Source organism: Ruditapes philippinarum, unplaced genomic scaffold, assembly GCF_026571515.1.
Source record: "Ruditapes philippinarum isolate M1 unplaced genomic scaffold, ASM2657151v2 ctg3516_1_1_1_1, whole genome shotgun sequence".
NCBI lineage: Eukaryota > Metazoa > Mollusca > Bivalvia > Venerida > Veneridae > Ruditapes > Ruditapes philippinarum.
Genome location: NW_026854006.1, coordinates 91202 through 117752, shown reverse-complemented (window position 1 = coordinate 117752; position 26551 = coordinate 91202). Strand labels below are relative to the sequence as shown.

Genomic DNA, 26551 nt, shown 5'->3' with positions numbered 1-26551 from the left:
AAATATGAAAACTGTGGGTCAAAGGTTTCTTAAGTTTTTGGATGGACAATTTTTTGAAGTCAAAGTCCCTGTGATCTTGACCTTTGACCTAGTGACCTCAAAATCAATAGGGGTCATCCTCTAATCATGACTAACCTCCATGCCAAATATGAAGACTGCGGATCAAAGGAATCATAAGTTATTGGGCGGACAAGCTTATTTTCAATTAAGGTTCCTGTGACCTTGACCTTTGACCCAGTGACCTAAAAATCAATAGAGGTCATCTACTAGTCATGACGAACCTCCATGCCAAATATGAAGACCGTGGGTCAAAGGAATCTTAAGTTATTGGGTGGACAAGCTTTTTTTAGTCAAGGCTCCTGTTTGGGACGTTATTTTACTGCAGAATTGTTCCCACTTTTGACGTTTAGCTTACTTAATAGTTTCATTTGCCGCAGATCTAGGACTTTTCCATAGTGCATATTTTATTGGTGTTGTTTTATTTTCAGCTTTATAGTTTTTTCTTTTTTGTGCTCTTAATTAAATAGCTTGTGGACATTCTTCATTCCAGCATAATTTAGGATTTTGTTTTTCATAGTTTGGGGTTAGATTTAGGCATTGTCTGCCCTAAAATTGAATTAAGTGTGTCTAAGAATGATTGAAATATATCATTTAAATAACCATCTTCTATAATCAATTCTTGTCGGCAGAAATGCCAAAAATTAGTCCATTGGTTTTCTGTAGCTTTTTCTGTAAGCCTTATTTCTAATATTTTAATATTATCTCTATTAATTTCAGTGTTTATTAAAGTGATTATAGGTAGGTGATCACTACCCATAGTATCATCTAAAACTAAAAATTCTGATAAAATAAATAAATTTGATGAAACTATGGAAAAATCGATCGCAGAGTCTATGTGGGAATCGCAGTTACTAACTCTCGTATTTGCCCATCATTTAAATAACAAAAATTATAGTCATTTAAATATTCTAGCAATGTCTCAGATTCGGCATCCTTCCTATCGTCATGTTCGGGATTCCAGCATGGATTTTTTAGACAAAACCAAGTTTATGATGGTGAAATTTTCATTTTGGCCTATTACAAAAAAAACAATGTACTTCTATAGCTACAAATTCTGTATCACTATCATAATTTATCATGTTTCTTTAATTTTAAGTTAATAAAAGTGAATAAAACAATGATTTTGATTGGCTAATAAAATGAAACATACGGATTTAGCAAAATCTTATAAGCGTCAGATGCCTGAAGTTATTTCTGTTTTAAACCATTGTTACTGATAAACAATTCAAAATATAAACACTTTGGATGGTTCTCCCGACTGATATCTTTTTTACTATAAAAATGATAGACACATGTGTCCTTTTAAAAGAATGCAATACTTTATCTTAATCGATTATGCTCTTCCCTATAAAAAACAAACCCCCAGCTAATGCGTTTTCAAAGTCCGTTATTCTATTTTAAGAAATCGACGAAAAACAAAAGTCTCGATCAATATGAGTCAGGTCATTATTTTCGCGAATGATCTTGAAAAATAAACACATATATTTATTCTCAGCAACCGTATGCGCTAATTCATTTCTTTCAACGTGGTGTTCCTTAAAATTTCCTCTTACCTGTGTTGTTAAGTTAGATTCCTACTACAATAGGTTATAAAATCATTACATAATGTTGTATAATATTACTCAAGAAAAGTATTCCTTAATACTTCTTGAGTAATATTATTCTATTTCTTGAATTGAATATTAAGGGTTTAAACTTTAACTTAGATTTAAGTTTATTTTTAAGTTTAATCACATTGAGCATGTATTGTTTTAAAGACATTTCATTCCTTTCATACACTAGTTCAATGATGATTATAGTTGTATTAAGTAACTTTGTAGAACTTGTCTTTTGACGTCTTATCTGTGATATGCAGGCTTCATAACCTCAGATCCCCTTTCAAAATTCCATTTTATTTAGTTCCGCCCATTGTTTTTTCGTTTGGGGCAAAAGCATTCTTTAACTTGGGGACCATACGTCGCTTGTAATGGAATGGCACTACTGTGTCACATTGAAGGTTCCATGATAACCGCCGTATGAACACATCTGCGGATGTTTCTAAATTCAAAATTTCACCATTTTCGTATAAAATGTTGAATTCTGCTTAAGCCGGTGCTAGGGGGCGTGGACGGTTACTTGCACTTTCCAGTACCGTCCATGAACAGGCTCAATCAAACCGAGCCTGCAACATTTTCACTTTTGTCGTGTTGGGCTTTCTTAAGGGATTCTGTATTTATCTTTTTTATTGATACACACTCTTGAACAGTAACACTTAGCATGCCCTTAGGCTCTTTATATACAATATATAAAGATTGGTTCTACTTTTACTCACACTGGCCTTTATACTGATTTAGCATTTACATGATTAATATATGTTTGTAAATTTGTTTATTTGATATTAGTTACTAGTTTTATTGATACAAATATTTTGCAAACAACATGTTAACTTGTCGAAGTATCATGATGACTTGTGCAAACGACATGTTAACTTGTCAAAATTTCATGAAGACATGTGCAAGCAGCATGTTAACTTGTCAAATGTCGGGATGACATGCTCATGATACTTTGAGAAGTTTACGTGTGTTTGGCACAAGTCATCACGATTCTTTGACAAGTTAACATGTTCTCTTCACAAGTCATCATGAAATTTTGACAAGTTACTTAGTAACATGGTATCTGCACAAGTCATAATGAAACTTTGACAAGTTAACTTGTTGTCTGCACAAGTCATAATGATACTTTGACAAGTAAACATGTTGTTTGCACATGTCATTATGATAATTCGACTAGTTAAAATGCTGTTTGCACATGTAATCACGAAAATTCGACAAGTTAACATGCCGTGTGCACATGTCGTCATGAAATTTTGACAAGTTAACATGTCATTTCGACAAGTTAACTTGTTCTTTGCACATGTCATCACGATAATTCGGCAAGTTAACATGCTGTTTGCACATGTCTTCACGATAATTCGACAAGATAACATGTTGTCTGCATAAGTCATCATGAAATTTTGACAAGTTAACATGTCGTTTTCACAAGTCATCATGATACTTTGACAAGTTAACATATTGTCTGCACAAGTCATAAAGATACTTTGACAGTACATGTTGTTTGCACAAGTCATCACTATACTTTGACAAGTTAACATGTTCTTTGCACATGTCATCACGATAATTCGGCAAGTTAACATGCTGTTTGCACATGTCATCACGATTATTCGACAAGTTAACATGTTGTCTGCATAAGTCATCATGATGCTTTGACAAGTTAGCATATTGTATGCACAAGTCATCTAGATACGTTGACAAGTTCACATCTTGTCTGCACAAATCATCATGATAATTTGACAAGTTAACATGCTTGTGCACATGTCATCATGATATTTCGACAAGTTAACATGTCTTTTGCACATGTCATCACAATACTTTGACAAGTTAACAAGTCGTTTGCACAAGTCATCATTATATTTTGACAAGTTAACATGTCGTTTGAACAAGTCATTATATATTTTGACAAGTTAATATGTTATTTGAACAAGTCAACATGATCCTTTGACAAGACATGATGTGAATTGTACGTGTAAACATACTAAAACGACACAATTATATCATCGTTTCAAAAGATAGCAAAAACATTGATCACATAAGTACGGAAGCTTGTATGTACCCCCGCTATGAAGACATGAAGTCGTCTCCCTCGACTTATAGAACACAACAAGTCTTCAAAATTACGACGACAAGTTTATTTTGACAAAATATATGTCATCATGTCGAGATACGGTATCCCGACTTTCATACGTTAATATATTTGTCAGTCACGGCGTTCCATTATCCTCGGTATTACATGCGATCTCGTTACGTATACACTTCATTCGCATGAATGTACTTCGACGATATCAGTTTACGTGGGTCTGAAGATTTAGTATAATCAATTGCTCTTAAAACAAATTATACAGTTTTTACAAGGATTAAAAATGATAATGAAAAAAAAACATCGGTATTTAAAGCAAGAAAACATAAGAGGGAAAAAGGAAATCCTAAAATTATATTGCCTTCATCATACCTTAAAATGTCAACATTTTTACCTTTATGAACATGTTAACTTAAAATGATCAGAATATTACCTGGGGTGTTTGCGGAATACTTGTTGATTGACCAGATTTAGCTAGTTCACGTGGTACGACTGATTTTCTGACAACCGGATCTTCCTTTTGATTGTGCGCACGAAATTTGCTCGCCAGTGAATCTTCCAGTTGATTTAATCCCTCATTTGATACTTATGAAAATTAAATAAAAATAATTCTGTGTAATCTATTCATACACACCAGCCAATTTCAAAGATTTGATGAATTCAAGAACCTCAAAATGCTAGCGAGTAAATTTAGGTCATTTAATTATAAATCATATAGAAAACATGTCTCGCCTGCACGACTTTAAATGTGTTTTATATGATATATTTTTAATATATGAACCTAATTTTACTCCTATATAATGAGAGAAAACATACTCACCACCTATTTGATTTTCCAATTCCATTGACGCTGTCTTAAAATAACTTTTCAGTTCTGAAAATGAACAAAAGTAATTTGTGCTGAGATTAATATAACTGAGGTAGCAATAAAAATAGCTGAAACATGATGTTAACAATGAATGGTTAGTTAAATGTATAAGTGCAACTTTCGGGAAACAATACATAAATGCGAATAAAAAATTGAATTACCTTACATGTTAAAACGATAATATTCTAAAGGAAAAATAAACTTACATCTGATTTTTTTATAATTATGGAGCATATTTACATCACTAAAGTTGTTAAGATTATACATTGACTATAAGTGGCTGCAGATGCTTCTATTAGCTTAAAGTACAATGCATACATATATTTTAAAAAAGATATAATATATTCTGATCAATCCATAATATAAAAGGGTACATATCTTAACATGGTTACCTTTGAGATCACAGTGTATTTCATTTAATTCGTGCCAAGTTGTTACATCCGAACGACTTATGCGCCTTTTCAGTGATTTAAACTTATCAATGATTTCCTGCACCTTCTCCTCCGACTCTGCTAGTTCTTGTAAATACTTTTCTGCTAAGCTGATATCTAATGGCCCGGTTAAAGATGAAGAAATATACATCTCACAGTCTTTCTGAACCGAACTACTACATTTTGATGCTAAGTGTTTCATAGTGTCTTGAATATCGCTTTGCAAAGTATCAAAATCTTTTTTGTTCAATGTTGTAGTTGCACGATGCGCTATTATATCGTTTCTGTATTTCTTCAGTTCTCTAATAAGTTTCTTCTCTTTACTGTCAGGTTCATTTAACACGTGCACTAAAACACAAAGTATCATTTGAATATCCCAAGTGTCAATATCAGTCTTGTCAAATCCATCATTTGGAAACAATCTTTCGACTTGCTTCTTGTGTAATTCATGCCTTAATTTCTTTTCTTTTCTTTTTAGCAGGTTATCAAGTTTTTCGTCACGGTTTTTAAGCTCCTGTTCCAGAAATCTCTTTGTGACGTACAAACATCCTCCGCAAAGAAGCAAAATTATCCTAAGGTAATACTCGTTTTCTTCCGTTAACATTTTTTCTGCAAAATAATAGACCATTTTATCAAAAATTTCTTGTATAACATTACTCGACTTTTTTGAAAGTTTGTTGCTAAAAAGAGATAATCTGAAGAAAAGGTACGTGCAATCTAGTATACTATTCTCATTTCCTGCAATGACATTTCAATGTGTGGCGGCGTGACCGAGTGGTTAACGTGCCGGACTGATAATCTAAAGTTTGCTGACCATGTGGGTTCAAACCCTGTCAGGGGCAAGTCGTTGTTTCTTTGAGCAAGTAACTTTACATTCATTGCTTAGTACTGGTTGGTTCCAGGAACGCATACGAAAGTGTTTCAGTAAGCTTATAGCTTCAAACAAAATCGAACAATAAACTAATAACATTTTACAAGGAAGTCACTGGAATCTACCTTTAAGTAAGGCGATGGACTTTTATCACATGAAGATGATTATCTTTCTGGGAGCAGTGATTGAAAACAAGAGAATCATGATGATCCTTAAACCGCTCATCTGATTATTGAGGCTCTGAATCAATATTGTAAGCAATGAATGAAAGGCAGATATATTGCCATAAACTTAAACTAAAATCATGAATTTCATATCCGCACCTTAAAAAGTGCAAATGTTGATAAGGTTTTCCATACATGCCTTTTTATGTGCTTTGACCTATTGTTTGACCCCAAATGACCCATAATCAAACTTGAGCTAGAAATCATACAAATAACCTATATGACTAATTTCCAGGATATGTTGGCTACAAATGCAACCTTTAAAGAACTTTTTTTTTCCATTTTTGGTCTGTGTGAACTTGATTTTGACCAAGGATGAACCATGTTCAAAGCTGGACTAGAAATCATCCAAACAATCTTTCTGACAAATTTTCAGGAAATTTGGCATGAAAATATTACATGTAGTATTTCTTGTTTTTCCATAATTTTGGTTATGTGACCTACGTTTCAACCCAAGATAACCTATATACAAACATGACATAATTAACACCTAAATAACATTTTTATGACAAATGTTAAGGCTATTTGGACCTCAACAGTAGCCTCTACAGTATTAAAAAGGTTCCCCCATACTGGAGCTAGAATCAGGACCAATATCAAAGATATTTGACCAAACAGTAGCCTCTAGATCGTTAACAAGGTTTTTTTCCATTTTATTATTTAGCATGTACGACCTACTTTTCACCCAAGTAGACACAAATTCGATCTTGCTTTTAGAAATCATTTTAACAACCATTCTGACCAATTTCCAGGACATTTGGACCAAAACAATATTCTCTACAGTGTCAGTACGTTTTCCTCCATATTTGGAATGCGCGACTTATTGTTCGACCCCAGACGACCCATATTCGAAAGGTCCGTACAAAGCATCTAAGAAACCTTTTTGACCAATTTGCAGTATATTCGGACTGAAACAGAAGACCCTAGAGTGTTAACAAGGTTTTCTATATTTGAACTACATCCTTAAAATAATCCTAAGGGCCCTGCAATAAAAGCATTCTATCTTCGTCCTTCATAGCAACCTGTCAGTGCCCAGACCTGAGATCTTACTTAGAAAAATATTTCTATCTTGCAAGTGAGTCGATGGTTTAGTAAATCCGAGAAAAAAAATAGGCACCCTTAACAGTACAACTGTTTAATTTTCGAAAGTCTATGCAAAAATATAATGAACCATTTTTTGCGTCTTAAAAACAACATTTGAACAGAAAGGTCTATGAGATTCACGAATAGTTTCAGCTCCGACTATGCTCTTTAGTGTTCTCGTACTTCTTCAAACATACCTTCTATATACCATATATATGTTGTCAGTGGGGGCATCCGTGTTCTTTGGACACATTTCTAGTTTAAAAGGAGTCCCGTCAGTTTAAAAATATTAAACAAGAGGGCCATGATGGCCCTGAAGTCGCTCACCTGTATATAGGCCCCCGTAGCGGAGCCAGTGTAAACCCCAGGGCTTTTATTTGAACAAACTTGGTAGACACCCATTAGAAGATGTTTCATGCTAAACATCTAAGGTCTAGCTGGTCAAGGTTTTTCTTTACACATATACATGTAGTTAAAAACAATGACACACCTGGGGCAGGGCCAGTTTGAACCCAAAATGGCTTTTATTTGAACAATCGTTGTAGACACTTACTAGAGAATTTTTCATGCTTAATATCTGAACTCTAGTTATTCGGATTTTTTGAAGAAGATTTTTAAGTTTTTGCTATACACATATAAGGAAAATCAATGACCCCCAGGGTGGGGCCAATTTTGACTTACTAGAAGATGTTTCATGCTTAATATCTAAACTCTAGCTATTTGGGTTTTTTGAAAGAAGATTTTTAAGTTTTTGCTATACACATATAAGGAAAATCAATGTCCCCTGGGGCGGGGCCAATTTTGACCCCGGGGCTTTTATTTGAACAAACTTTGTAGACACTTACTAGAAGATGCTTCGTGCTTAATATCTAAACTCTAGCTATTTGAGTTTTTTCAAAAAAGATTTTTAAGTTTTTGTAATACACATATAAGTAAAATGAATGACCCCCGGGGCGGGGCCAATTTTGACCCCAAGGCTTTTATTTGAACAAACTTGGTAGACACTCACTAGAAGATGTTTCATGCTTAGTATCTAAACTCTAACTATTTGGGTTTTTTCAAAGAAGATTTTTTAAGTTTTTGCTATACACACATATAAAGAAAATCAATGACCACCAGGGCGGGGCCAATTTTGACCCCAGGGCTCTTATTTGAACAAACTTGGTAGACATCCATTAGAACATGTTTCATGCTAAATATCTTAGCTTAATGGGTTCTTTAAGAGAAGATTTTTTAAGTTATTACTATATTCATATAGGGAAAATCAATGACCCCCAGGGCGGGGCCAATTATGACCTCAGGGCTTTTATTTGAACAAACTTGGTAGACACCCATTAGAAGATGTTTCATGCTAAATTTCTTAGCTCTAGCTCTTTGGGTTCTTTAAAAGAAGATTTTTTAAGTTTTTACTATATGCATATAGGGAAAATCAATGACCCCCTAGGGTGGGGCCAATTTTGACCCCAGGGCTTTTATTTGAACAAACTTGGTAGACACTCACTAGAAGATGTTTCGTGCCAAATACCTAAGCTCTAGCTCTTTGGCTTATTTAGAAGAAGATATTTAAAGTTTTTTTTTGCTTTTGGTTGCCATGGCAACCAGAGTTCTACATGGAATTAAATTCTTTGAACAATTTTCAAAGGTGACCACCATAGGAACATTCCTGTGAAGTTTGGATGAAATTGGCTTAGTGGTTAATGAGGAGATGTCATTTAAAGTAAAAGTTTACGGACGACGGACGGACGACGGACGGACGGACGCCGGACGAAAAGCGCTCACAAAAGCTAACAATGTCACTTTGTGACAGGTGAGCTAAAAACAAAACAAGATCATTAAGGAATTGCAGCGTTCAATAAACGCAACCCCCACACGACCAAGCACCACACTGGCAGGCCCAGCAGAAAGACATTACACAGGCAAATCACGAGACCAATTTCAAGAACATTCGGATCAAAACAGTAGCCACTAGTGTGTTAACAAGATTTTTCTATTTCTAACTCCTGTGACCTAGTTTTCCATCCGATATCATCAATGTACGAACTTATCTGAGCAATTACCTAGACAAGAATCCTGACCAAGTTTGATGATGATCAAGTCGAAAATGTGATCACTAGAGTGTGTGTTATCAATGGTTTTTTTCCATATTTGACCAGTGTGACCTTGTTTTTGACCCCAGGTAATCCATATTCAAACTTGACCTAAAAATCATCAAAACAAATTTTCAGACTCATTTCAAAGACATTTGGATCAAAACAGTAGCAACTAGAGAGTTTACATTTTTTTCTTCTGTTTTTAACTTCTGTGATCTAGTTTTTCATCTGAGATGGCCCATGTTAATTCATGCTAGTCAAGCATCCTGACCAGGTTTGATTATAATTAAGTAAAAAATATGACAACTAGAGTGTTAGCAAGGTTTTTCAATATTTGGACGGTGGGACCTAGTTTTTGACCCCATGTGACCCATATCTGAACTTGACCTAGAAATCATCAAAACTAACTTTCAGACCAATTTCAAGGACATTTGGATCAAAACAGTAGCCACTAGTAAGTTAACAAGATTTTTCTATTTTTAGCTCCTGTGACCTAGTTTTTCATCCGAAATGATCAATGTACGAACTTATGCGAGCAACTACCTATACAAGAATCCTGACCCAGTTTGGTGATTATTGAGTCAAAAATGTGATCGCTAGAGTGTCAACAAGGTTTTTCCATATTTGACCAGTGTGACCTAGTTTTTAACCCCATGTGACTCATATTCGAATTTGACCTAGAAATCATCAAAACAAACTTTCAGACCAATTTTCAACATATTTAGATCAAAACGGTAGCCACTAGAGTGTTAACAAGATTTTGTAGTTTTTAGCTGCTGTAACCTAGTTGTTCATTCGAGATGATCCCTGTTAAACATACAAGTCAAGCATCCTTACCAAGTTTGATGACAATTGAGTCAAAACTGTTAACACTAGAGTGTTAACAAGGTTATTCCATATTTGGGCGGTGTGACTTAGTTTTTGGTCCCAGGTGACCCATATTCAAACTTTTAGACCGATTTCCAGGATATTTGAATAAAAACAGTAGCCAATTCAGTGTTGACAAGATTTTTCTATAGCTTTTGTGACCTAGTTTTTCATCCAAAATAACCAATGTTCGAACTTATCTGACAATTACCTAGACAAGCAACCTGACAAAGAAAGTTTGATAATGAATGAGGCAAAAATATGACCACAAGAGTGTTAAGGAACAAATGTGGACTGACGATGGACATTGTCCTAAAAGTTCACCCTGAGCAAACTCAGGTGAGCTAAAAGAAAAAGATGAAAACTAGGGACAAAAGGGGAGATACTTACCATAATTGAGAAAATACAAGAAGGGACACAAAAGTGTCACTATAATAGTATGAAACTACAAACAAGATAAACATCTGATGAACACAGAGAAGCACCGCCTTGGAACAAGTCAGCAGGCTAAGCAATGCCGGAAAGTTTAAACCGGTTAATGGTGCACCAAAAACCGGACGCTTTTGGTGGTGTTGGTAGTTTTCACTCTGAATAACGACATTAAGCCACATTTAATTCACCAGAGCGCAGTTCAACCACCACATCGTTCCTGGGCAGGCTGTCAAGCAGTTTACCAGTACTAGTTGCAAGCACGAAAGTGAACTGCGCCTCCGGGAATCGAACCCGGTCGCCAGATTCACAGTCCAACGCAATACCTATTGAGCTAACCGGACGGGTATACCTCGTTCTTAGCCCCACCATGTTCCCTTCAAACTAGACAAAGTAAATGAAGTGAACCCATGCAACCGCGCCAAATGAAATTCTAGGTCACCTGAGTATTCTACAGCAGATAATAAATGTTTTCTTTTTTGCGTGAATTACTTTATTAAATTTATTAAAAACATCAAACATCACATAAATATTTTCATTTCAATACATTGTCTTCATAGAATTTTATGTATAATATATTGTGCAACTTATATCCTCTCCATGGGGAATTAACCCTAAAACAATAAGATTATGCATTCCACAGTGTTAACGACTCCTTTCTTGTTATGACTAGAGCTATCACTAAAGGTGATTAATACCCCTCCATCAACGTTGACTTTTTGGAAATTGAGGTGGTGTGAAGTAAAATTTGAACTCAACCTATATTTCTTGAAGTATTAACTGTGTCAAATATTTTTAACCAATGTAAGCCTCAAGATACCACTTTCCTATTTTTAGCAATAGTGACCTTTATCCCAGGGGATGCAAAAGCAAACCGAGCCGGGGTCTACATATAAAGTTGCCAAATATAAAGTTTGGTTTCTATATATAATGGCTAAAACAACTGTAGTTACAGTCTGGAAAACTATTAACTTTTATTTTAATGTAGATAGGGTTTAATTTAGCCAAGCTATCTAGCTCTTAATACAATGTTGACAGTAATAATTTCCCTTAAAGGCCAGATCAAATCTATTGTGGTGTTATGTGTTCAAGTGTTCATGTTTGTATTTAGTCCTTTTGTCTTGGGTGATTGAACTGGTTTTGCAAGTTGAGTGATGTATGATTGATTTGGTATGAAAATTATTTTTAGATGATTTGGTTCTGGGATAGCTAATATTTCTGACCACTCCTTTCATTGGCATTCAAGGCAGTAACATGTCTGATATTCAAAAAATTACCTGATACTTTGTAGAAATATTAATAGATTTTCTTATAATCATAATTAATTATTGTTTTAAAGATCTTATCTTTTTAAAACCTGGTATGTAAATATTTATTTTAATTGTAATTTTAAAAATTTTTATTTATGTATAAAATTTAAATAAAATTGAAAAATTGAAAAATATCAATTCAAAAATTTTTTCTTTTGGGTATAATTTTTCGGGTATTTTATTTGTATAAAACCTTTTATTTTGTAAAGGTTTTTTCTAACCCCCTGAATAAAATATTAAACATGCACCAAGTTTTTATTTTTTGAAAAAAAAAACACACACACAAAACCAACACACGCCACAAATTTTAAGAAAAGGTGACCTACACCCAAAACAAAAAACAGCCGGTTTTTAACCGGGTAAATTGCATCCCAAATAGTTTTTCTGAAACAGAAAATTTTACCTCTTTTAGGGTTACTTTCCCTGAAACTTAAAAATTAAAAATTAAAAACCTAAGGCAAGACGGGTTTTACGGGTTTTTTTTTGGGCCCTGGTTACAACCCAATTGAACCTATCTACATACAAAGTTTCTTGTTGATATATATTGAAAGTTCAGAACTATATACAAGACAATGTTCAAAGTGTAAAACTGAACAAAGTGCAATAACTCCAAAATAAGACAAGGCAGAGTTATCGTTCTTTTTCACCACATTTTCATTTCATGAGATCTATCTACCTATAAAGTTTCATGATGATACCTCTTATAGTTTAGAGTTATGTCCCGGACAAAGTTCAGAGTGTAAATGAACAAAGGGCAATAACTCCAAATTAAGGTAAGGCAGAGTAACGGTTCCATTGCATGCAATTATACCCAATGAGATCTTTCTACTTATAAAGTTTCATGTTGATACGTCCCGGACAAAGTTCAACGTGTAAAAATGAACAAAGGCCAATAATTTCAAAATTAAGCAAGGCAGAGTTATCGTTCTTTTGTTCTGCAATTTTACCGTAAAGATCAGTTTACCTACAAAGTTTCATGTTGATATCGCATATAGCTTCAGAGTTATGTCCGGGACAAAGTTCAAAGTATAAAAATGAGCAAAGGGCGATAACTCCAAAATTTGGCAAATCAGAGTAACGGTTCCTGTGCATTCCACATTTACCTTATGACATCTAATAACATACAAAGTTTCATGTTGATACCTCTTTTTGTTTCCGAGTTATGTTCCGGACAAGAAAAGTGGATGAACAGATGGACGGACAGGCGGACAAACAAAACGGTCTTCTTTGAAAGCATTACTTGTAAATTTTGATCCATTGTCAGTGACAATTTGTAATGGACATGCATATCTAGGGTAAATTTCTTGTAGCGGTTACGACTCATTGTTTATTCGCATGGTGCTGAGCAGTCAATACTCATGGTTTGGAATGGATACATGGGTATCCTTGTCTCGCCCATAGGTGCTTTTATTTTTGTAAAATAACGTGACTGACAATCAACACATTTAGAAACATATTCATATAATTTTTTGAACATATTTGGCCAAAAGTATTTTTGTTTATTTGTTGTAAATAACCTCTGTGTTCCTAGGTGACCATTATGTAAATGATATTGAGTAATTAGACAGATAATAAAGAACTTGGTCAATTTCTAAATATTTGCTCTGCACTGATTTAGTTTGCTGTCCGTGACGTAGTAACATTTTCAGTTCAAGAATAGTTTGTTTTTTATCTTGCTCTGAGGCCATATCTAATTTTTCTAATTGTTTAATATCTTCTACAATGGGCTTTTGAATTTGGTATTCTTTGTTTGCGATTTGTTTAGCATTTAAATGAGTAGAATCAAAAGCATTTACTTCATAGCTTTCATCAGTTTTCACAGCATGTACATTATTATAATTCGAATTATGATTTAAATTTGAGACTGTTATTTCGAAGGCATTGTCATTAATATCAGGCTCGTAAAGTTCAATATCAGACTTATCATTTTTATCATCAGCTAGAAGGTCTAGAAAAGAAGTCGGCAATTAAATTAAATTTTCCGGGGAAATATTCAATTTTACAGTTATAGGCAGAAATATTTAAGGCCCGAAGCTGAATTCTTTTAGTTTGCATAGGTGCTTCTAGAAGATATTTTAAAGGTTCATGGTCTGTAAATATAGTAAACTCTGCATTATGTAAATAAACATTATGTAAAAAACATCTAATGTTTGTAACGCATAATGAATACTGAATGCTTCTTTTTCTATGGTACTGTACTTTCTTTTAGATTCACTTAATTTATGAGATAAGAAGTAGCTTTTACTTTTTCTGGGTCTGGTTTAATACCTTCATGATCAATAATTAAAACAAGGTACTTTGTTTGTTGCTGAATAAAACTGCACTTTTTCAAACACAAAACCGTTTCGAACCATCACGTTTTCCGACCACAACCACAGGGAAAGAATAAGGACTATGACTTCTTCCTATAATATTTGCTTCTAACATCTCATCGATTGCGTCTCTAACAAATTTTCTATTGTTTAAAGGTGTGCGGTATGGACTTTTTTTGATTTGAGGATGATAACCTGTTGGTATTTTTATGGTTACAGTATCTGTTTGTGATAATTCGGAATGTTTATTTGAGAAAATATTTCTATTTTTCTTTATTAGGTCTCTAACAATATTAAAATGCTCTGAAGGTGTATGAATATCACGTTTGAAATCGTTGTTAAGAGAGGAAGTTATTTGAAAGGCCTCTGTGACCGAGTTAATGCTCTCAACTTCTGAAACTTTAGCCTTTGTGACAGGAACTTGCTTGTTTTCCTGAAATTTTATTTTTGATTCTGTCGTAAAAAATTCGTTTACGGTATTCTCGCATAATATATCCAAAATTATTTCATTCCCAGCACCTAATCATTGATTTAAAACTATTATTGCTATAATTTTTCCTAAATAGTGAAAAATTTTGTTTGTGAAATACAGGATATATTTCATTTTTCCTAATTCTACAATTCCTGACGTCTTACAGTAAACGCAAACGTTTCTTGTATAATAATGAATAAAATTATTTGCTCTGTCATTATTGTATCTTGCGTGATTTTGAGAATTAGAAAATGTTCCTACTCTAGCAGAAAATCTAGCTCTGAAATTCTGTTCGTTGATTGCGCAAGTAATTGCAATTTGTAAAGTTTTTGGCTTTTCTCTCATAAGTTTAAATTTTAAATAATCATGCGCTAAATTATTCGTAAACAATTCAACTAAATGAAGTCAATTTAACTGTTATCTCCTAGTTTATAATTTTCATAAGCAGTTTCAACACAATTAATAAATTTTTCACCAAAAATTTAAACACTTTCTCCAAAATCTTGTTTTAAATTTCTCAAAAGACAAAATTCATGTTGTAATCTTTAATTTCCCAAAATCTAGTACTTATTTCTTCCTTCAATTGTTCCCAAGAATTACGAGGATTATCACGCAAATATTTACATATAAAATCGCTTACAGTCCTTTTACTTGATTGAAATGCGACTAATGTTATTTTATTATCATCCAAGCCTTTTAAAACAGCATATTTACTATACATTGTATCCAGTTATTATAATATTTAGAATTTCCATCAAAATTTTGTACTATTTCTGATAAACCATGTGTACCTATGACAGTTGCACGGTCGCAAGGACACACGCACGGACAAGTGGCATTACCATATTTCTCATCTGAGATAATTATATTGACAGTGTTTCTTTGAAAGAGTCTAGTAAAGGCTTTATAGTTTGGGTTGGGGGTCATTATTCTACAGGGGAACAATATTCTAAGCGAGAGTCATTTTTCTACGTGTACGGGAGTCATTATATTATGACTCCCCGGTCAAATTATGACCGGGGGTCATTATTTTATATAAAACATTAACCGGGGGTCATTATTTTATGGGGGTCAGTTCAAAACGTTATACCGGCACTATTAGAGTCAAGTTGATTTTATATCACATTTTGTTTTGTTTAAAAACTTTATATGTGGTTGTTGGTCAATCTATCCGATTCTGATAACGGCTTGAACAATATGTCAATGCGAGGTCCGCGGGTTCACATTTTCTCCAGCAAACATGCAAATATACTAAAATATAGTCAATGCTGTGGAAAATGAAACTTTATAGGAAATATAAGGTAGTCTAACCAGACAAAACACATATTAGTTATTTAGGTTAAGACGCGAACATTATAGCAATACTCGAGGAGTACAACTTTGCCAGAGTTACATACTACAGTATAAAATACTGTATGTAGTATAACATTTTGTATGTTAGGTTTATAGATCAAACACAGAGTTTTTTTGTTGTTTTTTTAATATTTGAATCAGTGCACAGCCATTGATACTGACGGTTATATGGCATTTAACGATAACAAACATTTATTTGTAAATGTGTAGACATCTTTTTTTTTATTACCCCTGATTTTGACCCACTGACCCCTAACTCAATCCAAAGAAAGAAGACCATGGAAAATATCTCCCGGCCAATTATTAAAGGCATCTATTCATAAATAAAGGCTGTATGGGTGAAAATGTAAAATTCTGATCCAATGGAAGAAAACCTTGCAAGTTATCATTTTAAATATGAAAAACATCCGACAAAAAATAAAGACAGTAAAAATACATGCAAATGTTAAGAAATCTATTGTTGGCACCCATGACATTGACCAATTGACTCCTTACTCAATCAAAAGGAATAATTCTAAACAAGTTACCTTCCTGCCAGATATGAGAGACATATGTCAATAAAAAAGGCTGCATGGACAAAAGTGCACAATTATTTTTAGCACTAAAACCAAATTACCTCTATGCCCATTCAAAGGAAAAATATTTCTCAATTTTATGATACTATCAAATAAAAAAAGACATCATTTAATAGAAGGTTATAAAATATCTAAGTGTGACATAGGTGACCTTGATTTGACTCAAATGCACCCTGACTGAATTCACGGGAAAAGAGCCCCTTAGGCATGTTCGAATTTAAAATACGAAAAACATCGATTTAGAAATAAAGCAATGTATAGATTTATTTTTTACACCAATGACCTTGATCACAATGATCCCTTAATCCACAGAATGTTAGAGGACCATTGAAGGTTTCCACCAACCAAATATTAAAGCTATCATTAAACAAAAAATGAAGTAATGAGGAGGAATTTAAAATAACTTACCAGAATAGGTTAACCATACAAAGCCCTATTTTCAAAGTGATAAAAAGGGAGATGAATGGAGGATGGATGGCACAGTTATATAACTTGGCAATATTATGTATGGAAACTTTAAAGGCATTGGCAAGGATAGAACTTAAGATAAATCCAACTTGCCGGTTTATGTTTACTAACAATATCACAATATCAATTTTCTGTGCTGAATAGGGCAATATCTTAGAAAAAAATAGAAGCATTAGTTGTGTTTCTTGCCCAGATCATGTACTTTGTATTAAGTTAAAATCCAACTTGCCGTTTTGAATTAACCTCGTACGGATGGGCGGAAAGATTAACAGGCATAACAATAATTACTATATGCCGAAGAGCATACACCAAATATGAAAGACATATGTCGACAAGAAATGTCGAACGACACGTATACCACCTTTCTAGCTCTTCACTCACATTATTGGTAATTTTGTTAAAGAAACAAGCGGAAACAATTTTTACATTAAAGGCCCCAAATATCAGTAGGGGACAGCATCTAGTTATGACCAATCAATATGTGAAATATGAAGACTTAGTGATAAATAATTTTCAAGATAATGAGCAGAAACTATTTTGACATTTAAAGCATCTGTGCCCTTAACATCTTACCTAGTTACCCCAAGGAATCATATAATAGTTATGCTCAATCAATATGTGAAATATTAAGACTTAAATGGTTTTCAATATAATGAGCGGAAACATTCTAAAATTTAAGACCCCGTCGACCTTGACCTTTGTACTAGTGACCCAAACAATCAGTAGGGGTCATCTACTTGTTATGACCAATCCCTGTATAACATATGAACTTTGTGATAAATAACTTTCAAGATAATGCGCGGAGACCATACAAATATTCAAGGCACCTGTGGCCTGGACCTTTGACATAATGACACAAAATCAAAAGGGGTCATCTACAAGTTTTGATTAATCAGTAAGTGTACTACGAAAACTTTGTGATAAATATTTTTTCAAATAATAAGCTAAAACCATTCGGACATTTAAAGTGCCTTTAAAGCTGTCTTGCATATTTTCTCAAATTACTATTGTTTTGTTCCGATAAAAATCGTATTTGCATTCTAGACCTAATATCTACATTAAACGTATTCGACTTTAATTTGGATCTCTGTTAAAATGAAAATAGGAGGATATAACATCCCTTTCATGATAAAACGGTTCATTTTAACGCTAAATTTGCTGACTGTGAAACGCCGCTATAACTACACTCATTGAAACACAAATTGATCAGCTTAACGCTTCCTGGAGACTTAAATCAAATCTACATTGTACAGCATTCTTAGAATTTCAATATATGATGTAGTGTTTTCAAAATATATGAAAAGGAAAACACTTTACCTTATTTGACAGACAGCTTACTCTAGGGACATGCACTAGCTTGAAAGTAGAGATAGAGTGATTTACCGTATACCTGAGGTTGATTGCTGGCGGCACCAAATTGAGTTTAATGAATCTCATTTACAGTCTAAATTCATTAGAACCAGTCTATAAACATTGTAACGCGCATGCTTCACTTCAAAATACGACTTTACTCAATCGACCGTAGTGAATTGTTTATTGTTTTGTGAACAGCGAATTTGAAAAATATTACACAGTAATTATTTATACAATACTGTGAAATTTGAAAAGAAGTATTGTTTTTAGGATAGTATATATGGCCAACATTTTTTACTCATTTCGTTGTAAAACAATTGGGTCAGTAACAGTCCAAGTAATTGGCACAGCTCAGATATTTTAAGATATGATCATTACTCATCACCCAGCAAGTAGAGGTCTTTCCCAGGCACGCTTGTTCTAATTATGGCAAAGTTGCGCAACAAGAGGTCGCAAACTTAAAGTACTATTTTTAGAAAAAAATATCAAATTTTATTGCTCGTTTAATGACTTTTTTTGTCCATGGACCCGATTTTTATCATTTAATCCCTTCTATTCACAGCTAAAAATGAATTCGGAGACAGGAATTCCTTCCGATTTCTATTATTTTAAGTCATATATTTGGTTTCCCTTCTGTGATTCGCAGCATGTCATATATAAAATTATAATAAATGAGAACGGGAACAAATTAAATGTCACGCCTCCATAGCTGGGAAGGCAGTATAAAAGACAAAACAAAAAATAAACTTAAATTCGGTAACTTATTTCTTCTACAGGAAATTACTTATTATTCTGTAGGACACAGTGGATTATGTATGTACATGAATTCGAAAGCTATAAATAGATGACCTAGCTTAACATTTTGAATGTCCGAAAATCTATTTATAGAAGTAGTTTTGGTTTTGACCGAAACGGTCATTCGTGTCGTGTTATAGTTATAAATAACGAACCGTGAAATGCAATGCAAACATATTCAACAATAAATTACACACTTTATAACTTTATCGAAAAAAAATTAAGTAAGCCATTTTTTACGAATTGTTATATCATAGTATTATCATTTCTTTCCGGTTAATTAATTTTTAGTTCTAACTTGTGGGAAGGCAATCGGTTTTATGGTGGCTTGAGTGGAATGTTGATTGGCCGAATACCGTGACATAAAATACTCATTTGCCAAAATACATTAATATCTTTTGCTTCTTATGCACTATTGACAGATGGTATAACTATAGTGAATGAGTAAATTGTGTGAAAGGTAAAAGTCAAAATACTACTAAGTTTACATTTTGCTACCTCTAAGACAAATCCTGCACATTCAATGTTACTTTTTTCAATTTTTAAACATCTAGCATGCTCTAAATCTAATATTCAAACATTATTAAACACAGTGTTGACATTTCTAAAGAATTAAAACAAGAACCGGTTGAACAGGGTGATGCTCCCCGAATAGGTTTTGGACACAGGAAATTATACCTATTGTAGTGTCAGAGTTATGTCACAGACAAATTTCAATGTTTAAAAATGAACAAAGGGCAATTACTCCAAAATTAGGCAAGGCAGAGTTAAGGTTCTTTTGCACTGCACTTCTATTTATTGAGATCAATCTACCTACAAAGTTTCATATTGATACCTCTAATGGTTTCAGATTTATGTCCCGTATATAGTTCAAAGCTACAAAAAGTAAAAATTAGTATAAGTCTTTGGAAAAAAGGGTATTACTCCACTAGGAAAAATAACTGTTGTTAAGTCAATATTGCTTCCCTTATTTACTCATTGTTTTACAAGCCTACCTACACCTAATACTGCTTTTTTTGAAAACACTCAATGACTTACTTAACGATTTTATATGGGAAGGAGGCAAAAATAAAACAATCTGTAATCCTGTAAAATACAAAGAAGGTGGTCTTATCATGGTAGATATTTAAAAAACAAGGTCATGCTGTGACCTTGACCTTCAAGGTAGTTACCCAAATGTTACGTGCGACACGTCGTCTCAATATGTGATCATTTCTGTGAAATAGTTGTCAAATCCGACTTCAAATAACAAAGTTATGAGCCGGACACGACTTTACTGCAAGGTCATGCTTAGGTCCTCAAAGTAGCGACCCAAATGTTGCACGCGACACGTTGTCTCAACATGGTGATCATTTCTGTGAAATAGTTGTAAAATCCGACTTCAAATAACGAAGTTATGAGCCGTACACGATTTTGCTGCAAGGTTATGCTATGACCTTGACCCTCAGGCTAGCGACCTAGATGTTGCGCGCGACACGTCGTCTCAATATGTTGATCATTTCTGTTAAAGAGTTGTAAAATCCGGCTTCAAAGAAGAAGCTATGGACTTGACACGACTTTGCTGCAAGGATATGCTGTGACCTTGATCTTCAAGATAGCGACCTAAATGTTGCGCGCCACACGTCGTCTCAATATAGTGATCGTTTCTGTGAAATAGTTGTAAAATCCGACTACAAATAACGAAGTTATGAGCCGGACACGATTTTGCTGCAAGGTTATGCTATGACCTTGACCCTCAGGGTAGCGACCTAAGATGTTGCGCGCGACACGTCGTCTCAATTATGTTGATCATTTCTGTTAAAGAGTTGTAAAAATCCGGCTTCAAAGAAGAAGCTATGGACTTGACACGACTTTGCTGCAAGGATATGCTGTGACCTTGATCTTCAAGATAGCGACCTAAATGTTGCGCGCCACACGTCGTCTCAATATAGTGATCGTTTCTGTGAAATAGTTGTAAAATCCGACTACAAATAACGAAGTTATGGGCCGGAGACGAATTCGGGACGTACGTACGGACGGACTGATGGACTGAGTGACGGACAGATGGACACACCGGCGACTATATGCCCCCTGAATTATTTCGGGGAGCATAAAAACATTTTAAGCTATGTCAGGTAATATTTGACACCGGATATCCATCTTGTTTAGGGAAAGTCGGTGGTTCCTCTCTGATGAACGTTCGTGTCTGAAATAATGCACAAAATGGCATCGGATGTCTTCACCCACTAGTTAAGTTGGAAAGTCGCCATTCTGTGTTGGTGCGATGAAAAACCCGCCCCTTTCTAAAAAACAACAACAACAAAAAAAAACAAACACAAAAGTGACAAATGCCCCAGACCGAAAGGCAGAAAGGCATTATGAAAATAAAATAAACGTAACTAATTGCTTCATTTTGTTTTTGTGAAATGAAGTGGTGCTATTCATAGAAAACTAACCCCCTTGACATTGGAGATAGGGACATGACACTTGGAGGTGAAACGTTGTCTTGATTTGATGCCAAGTTATTTTAAAATCCTTCAATGCACGAAAAAGTTACAGTCCAGACTTTCAAACTCTTCCGTCGAGAATAAGTACTTCAACCTGTAAGTGTGACCTTGACCTTTTACGCCGTGACAAGGGTGTTAGGCGCGCTACGTTGTCTTGATGTGGTAGACATTTGTGTGAAATTATTTTTAAGATCCTTCAGTGCAAAGTCACAGTCCAGACACGAATGTATACCTTCATAGTCTTCTTGTGAGAATGAGTACTTCAAGCTATAAGTGTGACCTTTACCTTGGAGGTAAGGACATTGTGGTAGACATGTGTGCCAAGTTACTTTACAAACCTTCAATGCATGACGAAGTCACAGTCCGGACAAGTGTGGCTTGACCTTTCAGGTAATGATATGACCCTTTTAGACGTGACACGTTGGGTTGATATGGTAGACATTTGGGGCCAAATTATTTTAAAATCCTTCAAATCATTTGGAAAGTTACAGTTTAGACATGATTGTTTACCTTCAACCTCTTCTAATGTGAATGTGTACATTCAAACTGTTAGTGTAACCTTGACCTTTCATTTATGGACATGGGTCTTAGACGCGACACAGCATTATGATGTGATAGACATTTGTGCCAAGTAATTTTATAATCTTTCAATGCATGACAAAGTTATAGTTCGCACACAAATGTTGTATAAGTGGGAAGATACAGACAGACGGACAGAGAGATATACGTTCAAACGGGCGGTGCGATTATAATATGCCGCCCTTCAGAGACAAAAAAATGATGAAAATTTGTTACAAAAATCTGGCGAAAGATGGTTAAATATATAAAATTATAATACGCATTTCAAAACTGGCCCTCGATTCCGGTCCAGTCGTTATTCCGTAAAAATGATTTAAGCTTTTATTCAAGGTAAACTTAACTGTTTATTTGTTCTACATATTTTTTGTATTTTTCTTTAAAGTGTTTGCTTTCCCCATCTTTATACTGACCTTTTTGCACTTCATTTGGTTCCTTCTTTTCATCATGTTTGTTTTGAGAATGGTTCCCTACAAATGTAATGAACAAATTTAGAGCGCACATATAAAGTAAAATGATTTTCAACATTAAACATATAAAGTTACCGGTAATTTAGCCTAAACAATTTTGGTATTTTTTCCTTGATATTGGGAACTAGAAATATCTAGAGTAGTGATAGTTAAATACCTTTGTCATTTGATACTATAACACTTACTCATTTTTAACTTCACCAATTAAGCACAGTGAAATATCTTGGTGAAGGATTTTTGAATAATGCTACGACTAAATTAAATACTATAATTATTATACGATCTACTCCCATGGACTCGCAAAAATGATTGAATTTTGAATTGTTTAATTTTTGCAATAAAATATATACTATGATATTGTTACATTTCTATTATTAAAACAGTATAGTACAATACATCTTTTTGGCCTACTTAAAAAGGATAACTTGCACGAAGTGATTCCGCTTTTTTCCTTAGACCTTGAACGCTGTAGAAATGTGTAGCTTACATTTAGAGTACAGCTGTTATTGTATGAGTACAGTGTTTTGTTATGTGTTGAAACAATATAACATACATTTATTTCATACCATATAAAATAAAACCAATTAACATTTTGCATTTGCACTATGTGATGTTCCGAAATAATAATTTGATCCAATCTTATCAATTGAGCCTAGTTTTCATTTCCAAAGTAAAAAAAAATCATATCAAATCCATATAACAACCCTTATAGTCTAGTTTTCATTGCCAGAGTCTAAAAAGGTCATGCCAAATCTATATCAATATCAGACCACATAGAGTTTCGGTCTCATTTCCAAGTCCAAAAGGTTAATATCAAACTCATATCGCACCCCATCTACTCTCGTTTTGCATTTTTTTTTGAGAGTTTATAATCAATATCCAATCCTTATTGTAATTGAACTAAATGTCACAAAATGGTGGTGTAAAATAAAAAGGTCATTTAATATGGTTGACAACAATACTGATTCTATTGGACTCGTTCAAAGCGGCAAAGCCTACATCCGACTCGATTGGCGCCTCGTCCAATATTGTTTATTTTTTTGACAGCTATTCTCGTACAATAGAATTCTGTATTGTACTCGACAAAATATAATAACCTCATAATATATAATGTAGTAAAATATGTAATTATTCATATTACGAGCTGGTCTAGTGATTAAGGCGTCTGTCTCTGGAAGGGTTCAATACATTCCTGGTACATGACCTGTCATTCAGTACAGGTTAATTTCAGGAAGTGGACTTAAAGTTGTTTAAATAAGCTATTTAAGAATTGCACAATCGAGTTTATGTAAATAATTTTAAACTAATATTTCAGTATTTTATAAATAATTGCACCATCAACTTTTATTTCACTTAGCCACTTAGTCGATTATTTATTTTGTTATATCTATTCATATCTCTTAGCAGACTAAAAGGTTGGACGGTTAACATGTATATTATTAACTTATTGCCAATATCTATGAAGTGACACATTCTTGACTGTTTTATCATCGATCAATTCATGTCGATAACTTAATTTTAAGTTATAATGATGTACGAGTATTGACATTAATTTGTTATATTTGTCGACATTTTGCTGCAAAACACATATGATATGCTGGTACATTATTTTCCTCGTTTAACATAATTATATAGGCCTCAACTTTTTCTTCAAATTTCGAATCTAGGAAACACACAAATCAGAACATCTAAATACTATTAACCACAGTAACTTTCCTCTTCTTTAGAATTATCAGCCTTTTCAATGCTATCATTATATATTCAAACTCGTAAAGAAGAGAAATATTTCTTTTCTGAATGCGGAAACACCTGTATTATTCAGACAGCTTTACGAAACGTGGGGATAAAAGAGGGAAAATAATGAGATTGTAATAACAATAAGAAGTTACATATAATTGACTCAGGATAATGTACAAACTATGTACCATTATCCATTTCCCATGTATTAGTAGCAACTACGCTTTTAACGCCTTATATGGTATAATCAACTATAAGCATACTTGCGGCAAATGTATCGACCCAAGTGACCAGTGCAGATCATGATCAACAAGCATATTCGTTCTGTCTGATCATGGACTGCACTGTTAGCTGTTTAGTAAGTACGTATTTTGAAATTTTCTCTGAACGATTACAAGATGTTATAATTGAGGTTGTATATCACACTTAAGTGAAAATTATATATATGTATATAATTATGCTTATAAAACAATTTTCAAACATCGAAGAATATGTAAAATATGTACTGCAAATACATATTATATATAATCATTAAAATATTTCCATTCATTTCTTATTGAAACATTTGACTTAGACTTTATAGAAAATAATTTCTTTATTACCTCCCTTTATTTACATGAAATGTTAAATTTGGTATATATATCTTATATTATATCTTGGTATTATACTTTTATAAATAATGCTTATTGGAACTTACAAAATTGATAAATCGTAATTTGGGCATCATATTTATGATAAAAAATCATAAAAAATTGAGTTACAGGACCTTTAAGACAGACAAGTCCTTATAATGGGTTAAATTAGAGGTATTAATATTAGAAAAGACAAACTAGTTTAGATATAAGAACAATATATTATAAACCTGAAGAGATTTGTTTGTGAAGATAATATCATTTATTTGATTTATTTAATATACACATGTATGCCCATTCACAATCTTATACACGATATATACGATATGAAGAATATTTAGCCGTCTACCCAGAAGGGAATTGTTCCGTATTGAATTTATAAGTGCCTTAACGGACGGATGGGCCCTCACGAACTACAGACAGAAATTTTGGAGAATTACCAATGCATGTTAGTACAAACAAGTCGTTATTGACGCTAACTCTCAAAGTGTCGAATAAATTTTACTATAATCACAGCGTACACTCCAGTGTCCGCTATAACTTCCGCTTGCGAGCAAGAAAAACGCAAAAAAATCGCCGATTTTGAACTGAAAATTGATAAATAAGTTCAATAAAGACCAATCATGGAGGAATTTATATTTTTATAGTTAGGAGTTACATAAAAGAGATTATTTCTGGACTAAGCCGTACGGTAAAACCTGTATTTTCCGGAAAAATACGATTTCTCACCCTGATTCCTCAAAAAATGTCACAACATCGATTTCAAGCTTTGCATATAATATACGAGCAAATCCTCTTGATACTTTTAAGAATCATCATTAGAGCTTAAGAAGATTAATCAATATCTGATGTGCACACAGTGGTTTAAGAAAAAATGACAAATAAATCATCATTGGTGTTGTTTCCTAACTGTACGGTTGCTTGCCAACTCATAGTACGGTTGCTTGGGAGAATAAATTATAACTGTGTACGGTCGCCTGAGAGCCACTATTTCATAATTTCTTGATGTTTTATTTGTTTAAGCTATTGTTAATTAATATAAGATCTAAAATTACACTTAAACGGCGTTTTTACATGTCAGTGTTTTGGAAATGGTAAAATACACCAGCAATGTACAGCTAATTGATGTAATGATTTGCATTGAAGTTCCCATTTGTTTACGGAATGTCTTAATTGCATAAAGTCAAAGTGTGTGTTTTGTTTGTTTGTTTTTGTTGTGTGTTTTTTATGCCACAGCAGCATCTGCGATATGGTGGCATATAGCGATTCACCTGTGTGTGTGTGTGTGCGCGCGCGTGCGCGTGCGCGTGCGTGTGCATGTGTTTTCTATAGATTATATAGAACTTAAAAAAATTTCTTGTGAAAAACAACTAGTCCAATTTCAACCAAACTTGGCAGGAATGATCCTTGGCCAAAA

General features: G+C 33.7%; 1 protein-coding gene across 1 annotated transcript in view; it reads right to left on the bottom strand.

The window, feature by feature from the left end:
* Nucleotides 1–26551, bottom strand: part of LOC132738660 (uncharacterized) — a gene marked incomplete at its 3' end in the record, with an annotated part of 69553 nt that overhangs the window by 37340 nt on the left and 5662 nt on the right. The window contains exons 2-5 of the mRNA XM_060726240.1: nt 22709–22765; nt 4993–5640; nt 4553–4606; nt 4166–4317 (exon numbers count right to left, since the gene is read on the bottom strand). Of these exons, the coding sequence (XP_060582223.1) occupies nt 4166–4317; nt 4553–4606; nt 4993–5640; nt 22709–22765 (911 nt within the window). The remainder of the gene's footprint in view (nt 1–4165; nt 4318–4552; nt 4607–4992; nt 5641–22708; nt 22766–26551) is intronic.